The following is a 13,797-nucleotide window of genomic DNA, read 5'->3' on the forward strand; positions in this document are numbered from 1 at the left end:
AAAGAATGTCGTGCAGGTGATGCTCAAGAACTGATTAAGGTGTCTGAAAAGCAGGCCCTGTTTCTCAATCTTGTCCACTTGAAAATGCAAGGAGATGCTGGCTGAGGAATCCTGAGACTTGAAGTCCCCACATCTTCAAGGGGCCAAGGTAGAGAAACATTAATCTAATAAATGAAACTGGTGCTACTAGGACAAACAACAAACATAGTAACAAGCAGTAAGAAGATTCAGATTTGTTGCCCTTCATTTTAGAGCACGGGTCTTCAACTTTGGGAACTTTAAGACTGGTGGACTTCATCTCCTCATCTCCCAAAATTCCCCAGCCAGCAATGCTGGGAATGAAGAAGCTTCTTCAGCTCTGACAAGATAGTGGAGAATGAAAGGATTTATATTCCTTGCAGACAGCTGGTCATTTGCATCCATTTAGAGGGTCCCTGAAGCACTTGGAGGTTTATCTGTGTCCTCAAGATCACCTGAGTAGTGCTCCTGGTTCCTGTACTCTGCAATTCTTTCCTCTGGAAATCCATTCCTACTCCTACACCATTCAAAGGGTTTTCATCCTAAACTGAATAGCTAAAAGTCTATAGAGATTCTCAGTCATCCAAGTCACGGTTGTCCCAAAGATGCTTTTTCAGGGGCAACTGGACTTTCTTGTTGTTTTTTCTTTGAAGACGTTTCGCTTCATTCAAGAAGCTTCTTCAGACCCCTGCTTTAGAGGCCGCTCGCGTAGGACGCCTCAAGCGGCTGAGCGGGTCAAGCACCTTCCGCGCCGTTTCGCTTTCACTTTTCCTTGCGAAGTCAAGCGCGGGTGGCAAAGGAGCGGCAGCAGCGGCGGTGGTGGCGGCGGCGGCGGCTGTCTTGGTTCGAGCAGGTAAAAAAAAAAAAGGGAGTCCCTATTAAAGGCTTGTCCTAAGGCAGGAGGAACGTAGGCAGGAGAGGGAAATAACATTCGTGGAAGGGAATGAGGCAGGAGAAAGGACGTCAGCTGGGAAGCCGAGGCCTAATTTCCCTCCCTCGAACTATCAAGTTTCAATATCGAAAGTGACGGCTCCATTACGCATGCTCGCTTTTGGAGCCTTTTAAAGCTCTCCAAAATTGCTCTCGAGGCGGAGGGTTTTCCGCTCCTTTTCGCTGTGCTGAACTGGCCGCTGAGTCTGAGGGCTTAGGCCAGATAGTTCCCAGTTTGCTAGGCTTGCCCCGGCCGCTGTGCGTCGTCTTTAACCGATACGATTCCGGTAACAGGAACCGAGGAAAAACCAGCAGTGGCTTCTGGTTATTGTACGGTGACTTTTGCTACGGCGCTTCCCTCCCCCGCGATTGTGTTTTCGCGCCACACTGAACTACCAACTAACCGCACTTTAGCGTGCAAGTATCGTATGGTGTGAACCCGAGCGGCGTAATTCATTCTTCGCGAGAAGCTAGAAAATTGGATCTGTGCACATATCATGCACAGATTAAGGGGCGTTCATAAATTCATAAATATTAAGGGGCGTGCATAAGTGCACCAGCGTGCCTACCGTTCCTGTCCTCATATTCCTTTTTACTTACTCTCTTCGTGTATTCAAATTATGTTTATACTTTTACCTGCTGTTTTATATATGCTTGACAAATAAATTTATGATTTGTGATTTAAACGGACTCCATTTGAGTCCGGGGAGTCCCGACCGAAGATCTCCTTTGGCTCATGGATAAACTTGCAAGACAATATGAAGGAAACGAATGAACTGCTTTACCTAAGCTCATGTTTAAAGTTCAGTTGGAAATCAGGAGGATGAAATCAGATTATTGATTTAAAAATAGCAATAGGTAGTTTAGGGAATTCACTGGTTCGCTTCACGCCACTGCTGATGTTATTTTGAAGGAAAAATGATTAAACAGATTAAAAAGAAATGGGTACTTTTTGTACTGCAAAGGTACAGGATATCTTGAGCCAGGACGTTTTGGATCCTTTTTAGTACTATCTGCTGTTTCTAAGTAGAGTATAGCCTCTTTCTTCATAAATTGAAACAATGGGAGATGAATGGTCCCAAATGCCAGATGGATTTGGTTGAATTGTAGCCACTGTATGATCATTCATGGGTTTATATCCACACGGAGAGGCATGCAGTGGGGTATCAGTGGGCCCAGTACTCTTCAGACTCTGTTACTGTAACTGTAAAATCCTGCCTCTAGCAGGATATTTTGGGCCCCATCTGGTGAGTTCCATTTCCATTCCACAGGACCTAGAAGATGTCACTTTCTCTATAACCCTTATAGCCTTCCAAAGAGCCCTCAAATGGTGGCTTTTTTAAAAAAAAATTAAAGCTAGGGTTCATCCTGGCAGCAGGAAGCTCATGCATTGGCCGCACAACATTCTAATTTTAATCCTCTCACCCTCCAGTTTTTATGTATGTTTAATTATTTTATTGTTTTAAATGGTGTTTATAATTGTTGGTTTTATTGTATGCCAACCAGAATCACCTTGTATAAGATCAGTGGCCACATAAATTTGATAAATAAATGACTTGTCATTTACACGTTAACAAAGTGAATAAGTATAGTTTGCCTTAAAATTAATTATCCTTATTTTATTTTTTTAATTTGATTTATATGCCGCCCTTCTCCGGAGACTCAGGGCGGCTTACAATGCGTTAAGCAATAGCCTTCATACTTTTGTATATTTTATACAAAGTCAGCTTATTGCACCCACAAACTGGATCCTCATTTAACCTACCTTAGAAAGGATGGAAGGCTGAGTCAACCTTGAGCCTGGTGAGATTCAAACTTACAGTAATTGCAGACAGCTGGTGTTAATCATAATGCTTTTAGTCTGCAGAGCCACCAGACTAAATATTTTAATATTAAGGTGTCATTCTGGCAATCTATAGTTCACCAAATTATGTACTCTTTAAGACAGTCTGCTTGATAGAAAAGAATATATAGAATAACGCCTTTGAAACTATACCATATAAATGATAGTCAACATTTCATAAACGTGTTTATATTGTCTCAATTTATTTTTCTTTATTAGATTTCTAACTCTGGATCCCATAGTATCCTGAGATCATATTGCTGCTTCCTGATCAGATTTTTATGTTGAAGAAGAGTAAAATGTTCTTACTGCTAAGCATTCTAAGTTTTCTATGTGGGACATCATATTCATTTGCTAGAGATGAAAGCAATCCTTTTCCTTGGGATAATATTAGACTTCCAAAGCATGTTGTTCCAATTCATTATGATCTTCTTATTCATCCAAATCTCACAACTCTATCTTTTACTGGATTGTCCAAAATAGAGATTTTAATAACCGAGCAAACTAGTTCAGTCATCCTTCACAGCAAATATCTTCAGATAACCAAAACTACTATCCACAACACCAAGGACAGCACTGATACAGCTAAAGAAATGATGGTTTTAGAATATCCACCATTTGAGCAGATAGCACTTATGTCTCCTGAACCTCTACAAGTTGAGCAGAGCTACATTATTAGCATTGAGTACTCTGCCAATTTATCTGATAGTTTTCATGGTTTCTATAAAAGCACATATAGAACTCTGGCAGGGGAAATAAGGTAAGCCCTCTATTACTGTATTTATTATTTGAATATATAACTTTTATTTAGAATCATATGGAGTTTTTTTTCTTATTTTATATTTATAAGTAGTCCTTGACTCGATAATTCATTCAGCAACCATCTGAAGTTATGATGGTAGTGAAGGAATGGTGGTTACAACTCCTTGATCCCAGCACCCCTGCAATCATGTGATTGTGATCTGGGTACTTGGCAGTCAGTTCACATTTATGGCTTGTTGTAGCATGCCACAGTCATGCAATCACTATTTACAATCTTCACTGTTGGTTTCTTCAGTGGGAAGCCAGCAGAGAAGGTCACAAATTACTGGGGTAAGTCTTCCTCAACCTTGGAATTAGTTAGCACCTTAAAGGCCTCCTCACTGCCTTTTTAACTTTATTAATTTTATCCTTGTTTTAATTGCCTCCTAGTGAAATATAATATTTATATGGTTTTTATGTTTTCATTGTACACCGCCAAGAGCCATTCTGTGAGGGAGATGGACGGGTGTATATATTTTCTTGAAATTAAGAAAAATTAATAGGGTCATCAAAATAATAGTGTCAGACTCTGACCTGAATCTGGATTGAAATTGATCTTATTGATTTAATCCAACCAGCCTGAAATTCAGCCAGCATAATTTTTTTGCTCCAGAGGAAAATATTTGTAGGTAGGTTGTTACAGTTTGCCAGCTTCAATTAGGATTTTTTAAGAAGAGATCTCACAGTACTTCTTTTAATGCTTTAAACAAAGCCTGTGTAACTTCCTAAACCCATCTAATCTAACTTAATATGAAACCCAGATGGTCAGAGGCTAAGGGTAATGATGGCTGTATAATATCTCAACCATTTTCATTATCCTTAAGTTAAAACAACTGTAAACTAATTCCCCAAATAGGACTAGATAATATTTTAGATATGTTTTGAAAAATCCTAGGGAATTTTCCTGTCTAGTATACAAGCTCCAGACGGTTCTGATAAATATTTTCCAAGGTCTAATTATAATACTTCCTATATTATAATAGGGCAATACAGTATATTTAGCTTAACATTTCAGTTATAACCAGGGTGGATTTGATTTAAATCGAGTTGATTTAAATCACGATTTAAATCATGATTTAAATCACTAGTAAAAAGGCTTGATTTAAATCAACTCGATTTAAATCATAATTTTTAAAGAGCAACTCTGCTATCTGCTACTCCTTTGACCCACTGTTGACTCACCGATAGTCCCAGTGTTGCTGAATATACAGCCTCATGCTACATAACTAAGCTCCATTTCATGCTGAATAAACTAAATTATTTATGTATCTTAAATAGAAAACTATTTTACGATAGATTTTTACCCCAAAAGTTTTTTATTAAAATAAATTCGATAAAAATAAAAAAAATCCGATTTAAATAAAAAAAATCCGATTTAAATTTTAAAAAATCTGATTTTTTTTATTTTTTTTTAAAAAAATCATTGATTTTTATCCACCCTGGTTATAACGGTGGTAACATGGTAAACTTACTCTGGTAGAGAGTTCATTCTTCATCCTTCACCTTAATGCTAGTTTATAAAGGGGTATATGTCGTATTCTAGAATTGGTTATTTATTTTCATGCATTTCTTTTCCCTCCTAAAATGAATCTTTGGGATATCTTTCACCATGGAATCCATTAAAAAAACAAATCCATTATTAAACAGGCAATCTGAGAGAACCTTTCAAGTTGTAAATTCTAGAAAAGCAATTGTGATACAGACTAATCTTCTGTACAGGTAGCCCTCGACTTAACAACAGTTCATTTAATGATAGTTCAAAGTTACAATGGCACTGGAAAAAGTGACTTATGAACATTTTTCACACTTATGACTGTTGCAGCATCCCCATGGTCATGTGATCAAAATTCAGATGTTTGGCAACTGGTTCATACTTATGACCATTGCTGTATCTCAAGGTCATGTGATCATTTTGCAACCTTCTGACAAGCAAAGTCAATGGGGAAGCCCGGTTCACTTAACAACCATGTCACTAACTTAACAACTGCAGTCATTCACTTAACCATTGGGACAAGAAACGTACAATGGGGCAAAACTCAATTAACAAATATCTCACTTAACAAGGAGAAATTTTGGACTCAGTTGTGGTTATAAATCAAGGACTACCTGTACACATATCTCAGAATACAGCCCAATAAGCAGAAGTACTTATTTCCAAAAAAACATGTAGGCATTGTTATTTTAATGTCATTTTAATAACTATACTTCTTCTTTTTCCCAATGTATAAATATAAGGTAAATTATATTATTGAAGTGAAATGTGGACTAGTAAACATTTTACCATGTATTCTATCTGCATCGTCGGTTTTAAATGTACTCATTTTTGTCTTAATTCCAGGGTGCTTGCATCAACCCAGTTTGAGCCAACAGCTGCACGTATGGCTTTTCCGTGCTTTGATGAACCTGCACTAAAAGCAACATTTTCTATTAAGATCAGAAGAAGCCCAAAGCACCTAGCACTATCTAATATGCCTTTGGTATATGCATACTTTGAATATTTTAAAAGGCAGATAAAAGAAAAATATTTTTTAAAAGAAGACTAAAAATGTTCCATTTATTTTATGCACAGAATGTTCACATCAAATCAAAATAGAAAATTCATTGTTAATATACTGAAACTTGAAATCAAAATTACTTATATCCTCAAAAGTGGCATCCTTTCCTATTTTGAACTACAACACTTCTTGAAAGATGTCCAGTTAAACTTAATGATGTTTTCTTCTGGATAGGTTTGGATTCAACTGCTCTGTAGAACACGCTAATGCGTAACTATTAATGAGTTGCATAGACATACATGTATAACTTACATTTTAGTGGCCCTTCAAAAGGGCAAGTATAGTCTTTGCTGCAAAAGAATGTTTTGTAAAATTAGCATAACATTTTTATAATCTTTTTGCAGTGAGAGAGTTTGAACAGAATTATGAAAGACTTAATTCCGAACAATCTTGGAGTTTTCAACTAGAAGCAAAAAGTAATTGTGTTTTTAAATTTTAGGTGAAATCAATAAACATTAATGAATGGCTTATTGAGGACCAGTTTGATATCAGTGTAAAGATGAGCACTTACTTAGTAGCCTTTATTATTTCAGACTTTGAATCAGTTACCAAGAACACATTACGTGGAATTAAGGTAATTATTTAGCATCAGCTGATTTTATCTGTATAAACATTTATATAGCTTCAAGCACAAGCTAGCAATTATAAAATGATTTCTGAAAATGAGCACAGTCTGATTTTAACTAATTTTTCAGAAATTCCGAAGTCTATTGATGGAATATAATAATCAAATGCTTAGACTTGCACTATTGCTTTCAAGCTGTTGAATAAGGGGTTACATAGATATTTTTTTAAAAAAATGTTGATATTTATTTATAAAGTAGCACAGTAATGATTCATATTTAGATTTGTTCTCAGTTGTTACACCAGGCTTATGGTAACAGAAGTAATTGAACAAAACTTCTATTAATTAGAATGACATGAAACCTAGAAGCTTTGGCTTGTTCCCATCCTAAACAGAACTGGAAGTAAATCCAACAAAACTATCTCTTTTGATCTGCCCAGTGCAATTCTGGGTGCTGATTTTAGTAATTTGGGACTATGTTCTGAGAAACCTATCTTGATGCAACTTAACAGTATGTTCAAAATCCATTCCTGCTTGTGTCTTTTAGGTTTCAGTATATGCTGTGCCACACAAAATCAAACAAGCAGAGTATGCTTTGGATGCAGCAGTGAAACTTTTAAACTTCTTTGAGGGATATTTTGGCATTGCATATCCTTTGCCAAAACAAGGTATATATATATTATTCTGAGATACTGTTAAACATCTGAAAAGTATAGTAAGCAGCCGGATTAATTCTCTAATTTAAAGTCATTTTTAAAAGTTTTAAAAAAATCCTTTAGAGTTAGATTTTTAAAAAATATGTGCTTTATGTAAACAAATTCTTATTCAATTCAAAGTTCCTTCCAATTAGTGTTAAGTTTCCTATTAGGAAGTTAGACTTTTTATTGCTGATAATGTTGCTAAGGTATGAACCAACTCAATGGAAAATGGAATTTCAGATTGCAGTCCTATACATTTTGAAGTGTTATTGAGTTTAATATGATGAACTTACGTCAGAAAAATCACCCATGTAAAGAGTTCTAGATTTTTTCTTATGCGTAAACATTTCATATGCAGTCCCAAAAACTACTACTTTTATCTAGATATTGCTATCATCTTTTTTCACTGCTATTTTTAATTGTATGTTCTTTTTCAGTCTACATTGCATAGAGTAATAAAATTGTTGTTTTTTAAAAAAAAACTCTGAAGAATGTTTTTTAAAGGGCCAAAAAGATTTACGATTACTTTTGAAAAATTTCCATATCATTAAATATTTGAACTTAGTGTATGTGTATGTACGTGCATGTCCGTTTTCCAGGTGTATTATATGGTGTAAACAGATTTTAAGAAAATAACATTTCATTACAGATCTAGCAGCTATTCCAGATTTTCAGTCTGGTGCAATGGAAAATTGGGGATTGACCACGTACAGGGAATCTGCTTTGTTATATGATTCTGAAAAATCCTCAGTATCAAGTAAACTTGGAATTACTATGACAGTAGCCCATGAACTTGCTCATCAGGTAATTTATAGTTTGCTTTTCATATATGAAATTGAAGGTTATATTTTAAGTATCTGGCAACAACTCCTTCTGAAATCAGAGGAGAACATCAGTTGACAGTTACATTGTGCCATTTATATAAATGACTAAAGCCAGCATATGTGATTTTTTTTTCTCATAAAGCTAACAGAGTCTACAGTATGTTTTCTGTATAGTTTAGAAAGGACTTCTAATCCCTAGTTCCGTGATGGCGAACCTATGGCACATGTGCCACAGGTGGCACACGGAGCCATATCTGTGGGCACGCAAGCGTTGCCCTAACTCAGCTCCAGCGTGCATGTGCGGGCCGGCCAGCTGATTTTCAGGCCTTCCGGGCCCACCAGAAGTTGGGAAGCGGGCCATTTCCGGCCTCCAGAGGGCATCCGGGGTGTGTGTGTGTAAGGCTGTTTTTGCCCTCCCCAGGCTCCAAGCCTCTGGAGCCTGCGGAGAGCGAAAAACGGGCCTACCGGGCTCACCTTTTTGCTGTCACGCTGCACATGCATGTGCGGAGGGGGGCGGGGGGGCATTGAATTATGGGTGTGGGCACGCACGTGACCCCCCCCCAAGCTCCCCCCACTTTTGGCACCCGACGGCAAAAAGGTTAGCCATCCCTGCCCTAGTTTCTTCACTGAAGCTTTCCAGAGAGTGTGGGTACATACTTTGCATTCACCAGTGAACGTATTGCATATAGTTTTAGCGATACCACATAAACTTTGTGGTACACCACCCAAAGTCACTTGTTTTGTGACACAAGTGTTGATATAAATTTGACGAATAACTTTTTAGGGATTTCGACAAAAGGAAAAATATGCACGTGCTTATATTCCAGTTATTTTTGACTGGAGTTGAACTGTCCATCCTATAGAAATTCAGTAAGAGTGTTGGTTCTTCGAAGTACATTCCTGCAGAAATTCCGTTTGTCTTAAAAACTACTACCAAATCCCAAATAATCAGTCTAAAGGCTCATAGTCCTAGATTAGCTGCACATCCAGTTTTCATAAACAACAAATATTACGTGGTGGTCTCATGAAAGGCACTAGCTGTTGCCACACAAAACAATTCTTTTCTGTTCATAAACAAGACAGTTGAGTAGGTACTGAACAGTGTCAGACTATACTTTTACTTTGTTCCCTATTTATAAAATGGGCACTTTCAATTTGATTAGCATCTTATGAATTGTGTCAATCTTGCTATGTATTCTTTTTTATAGTGGTTTGGAAATTTGGTTACCATGGAATGGTGGAATGATCTTTGGCTTAATGAAGGTTTTGCAAAGTTTATGGAATTTGTGTCAGTAAGCAAGACCCATCCAGAACTGAAAGTTGTAAGTATTCTCCTATTTTAATAACAAGTCAAGAAAATCCCAGGACTGAAAATAGACACTTTCCCCCCTTTATAGATTTGCACTAGGCAGACTCAGCAAAGTTTTTAGACTGTAAACATGATTGTGTAGCACTGCATGAAATTTTATAATTAATGAAAATAATTATACAGTGAATTATGTGAGTGGCATGGTAGTGTAGAGGTGGAGCTCTTGCCTCACAATTTGGAGGCTGTGAGTTCGATCCCAAGTAGCGGAAGATATTTCTCTCTCTGGGCATAATGAATAATAATCTACTGTGAATACTGCATAGGTGTCAGGAAGGGCATCCAGCCAGTAAATGCTTGAGCTCCAATCCATCCTGACTCCACCCCAATGAAGGGATTACAGAGTTATTAAAAGGGGGGAAAATTACATATCAAATTGTACCCATTTTCCCATAATACTAACACTAATATTTTCTAAATCACTTAGGATTTAAGAAAGTTATTTCCTACTATTTCCTGTTCTCCCTTTTTTTCTTTTGGGAAGTGGAATATTTGAATGGAGTCTGCCAACATTCCTTTTGTTCTCAGCCCATAAAGAAAAAAAAATATCTTCTTTCTACTGAGACCAATATTTTCAGACAAATAATACGAAACACCTTAAAGACTAATTTATTATGGTTTAAGATTTTTGGGCCTAGAATTTGCTTCATCAATTGGATGAAATATTACCCTATCAATGTTTAATTCAATGCTGGAATTGGATGTTCCAGTAATATTAAAGATAATCATGTTACCAGCAAAAGTATTTTTTAAATAGATTATAGTAATTATTTTACATTAATTTTTAGTGAAATTACCACAATTTGGATTTGGAGGTCAGATGGGGGGGATTAAAGTTTAATTTCGCTTTGACCACTATCTGATCATGATAGGAGTACATATGCTAATTCTCCACTCTTACCAAAAGTAATGGTACTCAAAATATGTATAAAGCAGTTTGAAGTCATAAATGAAGTAATAAAGTATTAATTCTGTATAAATAATTAAATGTAAGTTTATCTCAATGTCTCATTTTAAAATGAGGTCAAAATCTCAGAAAACTTCTCTGGGCTTCTTTTTCTTTTGTTTAGGAAGATCATTTTTTAAACAAGTATTTTAATGCCATGGAAGTAGATGCTTTAAATTCTTCACATCCTATATCGACTCCTGTTGAAAATCCAGCTCAGATTCTAGAAATGTTTGATGATGTTTCCTATGACAAGGTAAAATAAGAAATTTTGGCCAAGTTTAATAATTCTGGGTACTATGTTTATCTCTGAAAGTGATTTTCATTTTCATTGTTAAGATGGTCAGACTATATGATACTCTACTTTTAATGATTTTTTATTAAAGTTATAAAAACACAAACACTAATGCAAACTAATAAAGTGCAAAAGCAGGAAAGGGGGAAAAAAGAAAAGCAAAAGTGCTGAAAAAATTTAAAGGAAAAAATAGAAAAAAGAAGGTTCAGATTTTTTGTGTAGCATAAATATAAGTATATTTACAAAATTTTCTCTTTCTTTGTGATGACAAAAAAAGCCATACCCTCCCTTGTCCATTTTTTCCTAATCATCAAAACCATAAATCTTAATGTTTATCAGAAACATTTTTAGGGTCATTAATTTCAAACTGCAGAGACAAAAAATAGGATTTAGTACAGGTGTGAAATGTAAAATGTGTTACTACCGGTTCTGTGGGCGTGGCTTGGTGGGGGTGGTAATGTGACTGGGTGGGCGTGGCCAACTTCTTTTTTTTAACTTTTCAAAGCATTTTTTCTAATGCTTTGAAAAGCCTCTGCCGATCAGGCAACTCAGCTGGGATCGTCAGAGATGCTTTTTTAACAATGCTTTGAAATGCCTTTCTGACGATCAGGCAACACAGCTGGGATCGTCAGAGACTTTTCAAAGCATTTGAAAAGTCTTTGGCCAAGAGATTGCAGAAAAAAATGCTTTGAAAAGCCTCTGAGGATCCCAGCTGAGCCACGCGATCATCAGAGGCTTTTTTTTTTTACTTTTAAAAGCATTTTTTTTGTTGGAAGAGGTTGTAGAAAAAATGCTTTTAAAAGTAAAAAAAAAAAGCCTCTGATGACCGTGCGACTCAGCTGAGCATGGGGGGGGGGGGCGCAGGGATTTTTGCTACCGGTTCTCCGAACCACCTACCACCATCGCTACTGGATCGGGCGATCCGGTCTGAACCGGGAGCATTTCACCCCTGATCTAGTACCATGATCAGTGACTATATGGACATGATATTAGTCCAAATCTCTAAACATGAAAAAAAACCAGATGTATTTTGTATTATTTCATTCTATTTACAGGGAGCTTGTATTCTCAATATGCTACAGGACTATCTCAGCCCAGAAATTTTTCAAGCTGGTCTTGTGAAATATTTGTTGCGATTCAGTTATCAGAACACAAAAAACAAAGATCTGTGGGACAGCTTATCAGATGCAAGTATTTGAGAAGTATTTCTTCTCCCAAAATATCTAATTTTAAGATGTTCTTGAGCAGCACTGATGTTCATCTTGTAATATCTTTAATAATTATTTATTGGTTAGGTTTGTCCAGATGCTGATGGAAGTCAAAATGGAGTTTGTATCAGAAACAAGGAGAGAGTCTTAAACTCAGTGAGATAATTTTTCGTTCTTTTTTCTTTTTATTTATTGCTTTCTTTCTCCTCCCTTCCTTCCTCCCTCCCTCCCCTTCTCTCTTTCTTTTCTTTTTTTCCTATTTGATATGTGTACTGCCTGTCTCATTGTCCAGCAACTCTAGGCAGCTATCCATATTATGTCACTGAAGTTGTGATACATTCTTTTCATTTGTAAGGTATGGAGTTGGAATAGAATATTTTAAGTCTTATCTACTGAACCCTTTGAGTACTGTTCCAACTTTTCTGAAAAAGACTGAACTCAAAGAGACTCTATTTTGAGGTCAGAACAGCTGTTTCCAACTTGGAACAGAGTCTTTCAAGTTCAAACATGGATTTGAATTGTTTTGCATAACACTAAAGGTGCATTGTACAACAACTTGATATTTGGAGACCAAAGTTTTCAATCAGTAAAACTGATTGCTAGTATGCAGTCATTTTGACAAAAGCTAATGCCTAAGTGAAAACCCACCAATCTATGAATTAAGATATTCTAGATGGAATGTTCTGAAATATTTAAAAGAATCACAGACATTTGTTTTGGATTGTATTTGTAGCAAGCATTTCTTTCAAAAAGCTTGTAGTTTTATCAGGTTGTTTTCACAAATAATTTTTTAGCATGTAGGCAAAACATAACAAATGCTATGGATCCCCTTACAGTTATGACTTTTTTGCAGTTACATATTGTTCTAGTTCTCTTCTAATATAAATTAAAAATTTCCAATGAAAGCAACATGGTGAACCTTGAGATTTCTTTCATGGCCACATATGTTGTTGCTGTTTTTTTTTTAAAAAAAAGAACATACTGGTTTTGCTCCTAAAACATAATTTAAATAAAACATTGTTTAAATTGAATTTTTAAAAGTTCATCAACTTATTTGGAAAATTACAGCTGATTAAAATATAATAAATTACTAAGCTTCATTACTTTGCTGATGTGGAAGGGGAAGAAAAGGCAGAAGTACACAAGTTTAACTTGTTCTCCATGTAGCAAATAATTTCTTATATTAACTGAGTTGGGACATTGTTTAGAATTGTATAGCTACCGAAAATAATTCAAAGATAAGTCTTGTTCCTTTGGTAGATAGATCATTGAAAATAAAAATGAAGACTCTGGAACTTATTAGGGATATTACTTGATTCTTACAAGAATAAGGAATTATCATTAAAACATTGCTTCCTTATGCTGAAAAGAATATCACAGTTGAGGACATTACACTGATGACTTTGCGAATGATTAAAATATGGCATACTTGTATTTTTTAATTTCTATGACTACTACTTTTTTTATCAATATACAGACCTATGCTTTTGTTTATATTTTTGTAACTTATATGTAGCACTGGACCAAAGCTGTGCTCCATGATGTGCAGGCAGTGATGAATACATGGACACTCCAGAAAGGATTTCCTCTAGTGACAGTTACTATTAAAGGGAAAAATGTCCATCTACAACAAGAACATTATTCAAAAAAACCTACTTTTTCCTCAACAGCTGGGTAATAATGAACGAATGTGACTTGTTTCTGATTATATTTTATACTGATTCTACTTCATGACACGGATATGTCTT

The 13,797-nt window shown here is 35.9% G+C and overlaps 1 protein-coding gene across 1 annotated transcript in view; it reads left to right on the forward strand.

Annotated features, from left to right (window-relative positions):
- Nucleotides 1–797: 797 nt before the first annotated feature.
- The window catches only part of ERAP1 (endoplasmic reticulum aminopeptidase 1), a 30,280-nt gene continuing 17,280 nt past the window's right edge, over nt 798–13,797 (forward strand). The window contains exons 1-11 of the mRNA XM_070938767.1: nt 798–871; nt 3,011–3,551; nt 5,931–6,069; nt 6,587–6,721; nt 7,260–7,380; nt 8,060–8,214; nt 9,443–9,556; nt 10,671–10,802; nt 11,897–12,028; nt 12,137–12,205; nt 13,566–13,723. Coding sequence (XP_070794868.1) covers nt 3,073–3,551; nt 5,931–6,069; nt 6,587–6,721; nt 7,260–7,380; nt 8,060–8,214; nt 9,443–9,556; nt 10,671–10,802; nt 11,897–12,028; nt 12,137–12,205; nt 13,566–13,723 — 1,634 coding nt within the window. The 5' untranslated portion in view covers nt 798–871; nt 3,011–3,072. The remainder of the gene's footprint in view (nt 872–3,010; nt 3,552–5,930; nt 6,070–6,586; nt 6,722–7,259; nt 7,381–8,059; nt 8,215–9,442; nt 9,557–10,670; nt 10,803–11,896; nt 12,029–12,136; nt 12,206–13,565; nt 13,724–13,797) is intronic.

The sequence above is a fragment of the Pituophis catenifer genome, unplaced genomic scaffold (genome assembly GCF_029215685.1).
Source record: "Pituophis catenifer annectens isolate HBS135680 unplaced genomic scaffold, rPitCat1.0.hap2 SCAF_2, whole genome shotgun sequence".
Lineage (NCBI taxonomy): Eukaryota > Metazoa > Chordata > Lepidosauria > Squamata > Colubridae > Pituophis > Pituophis catenifer.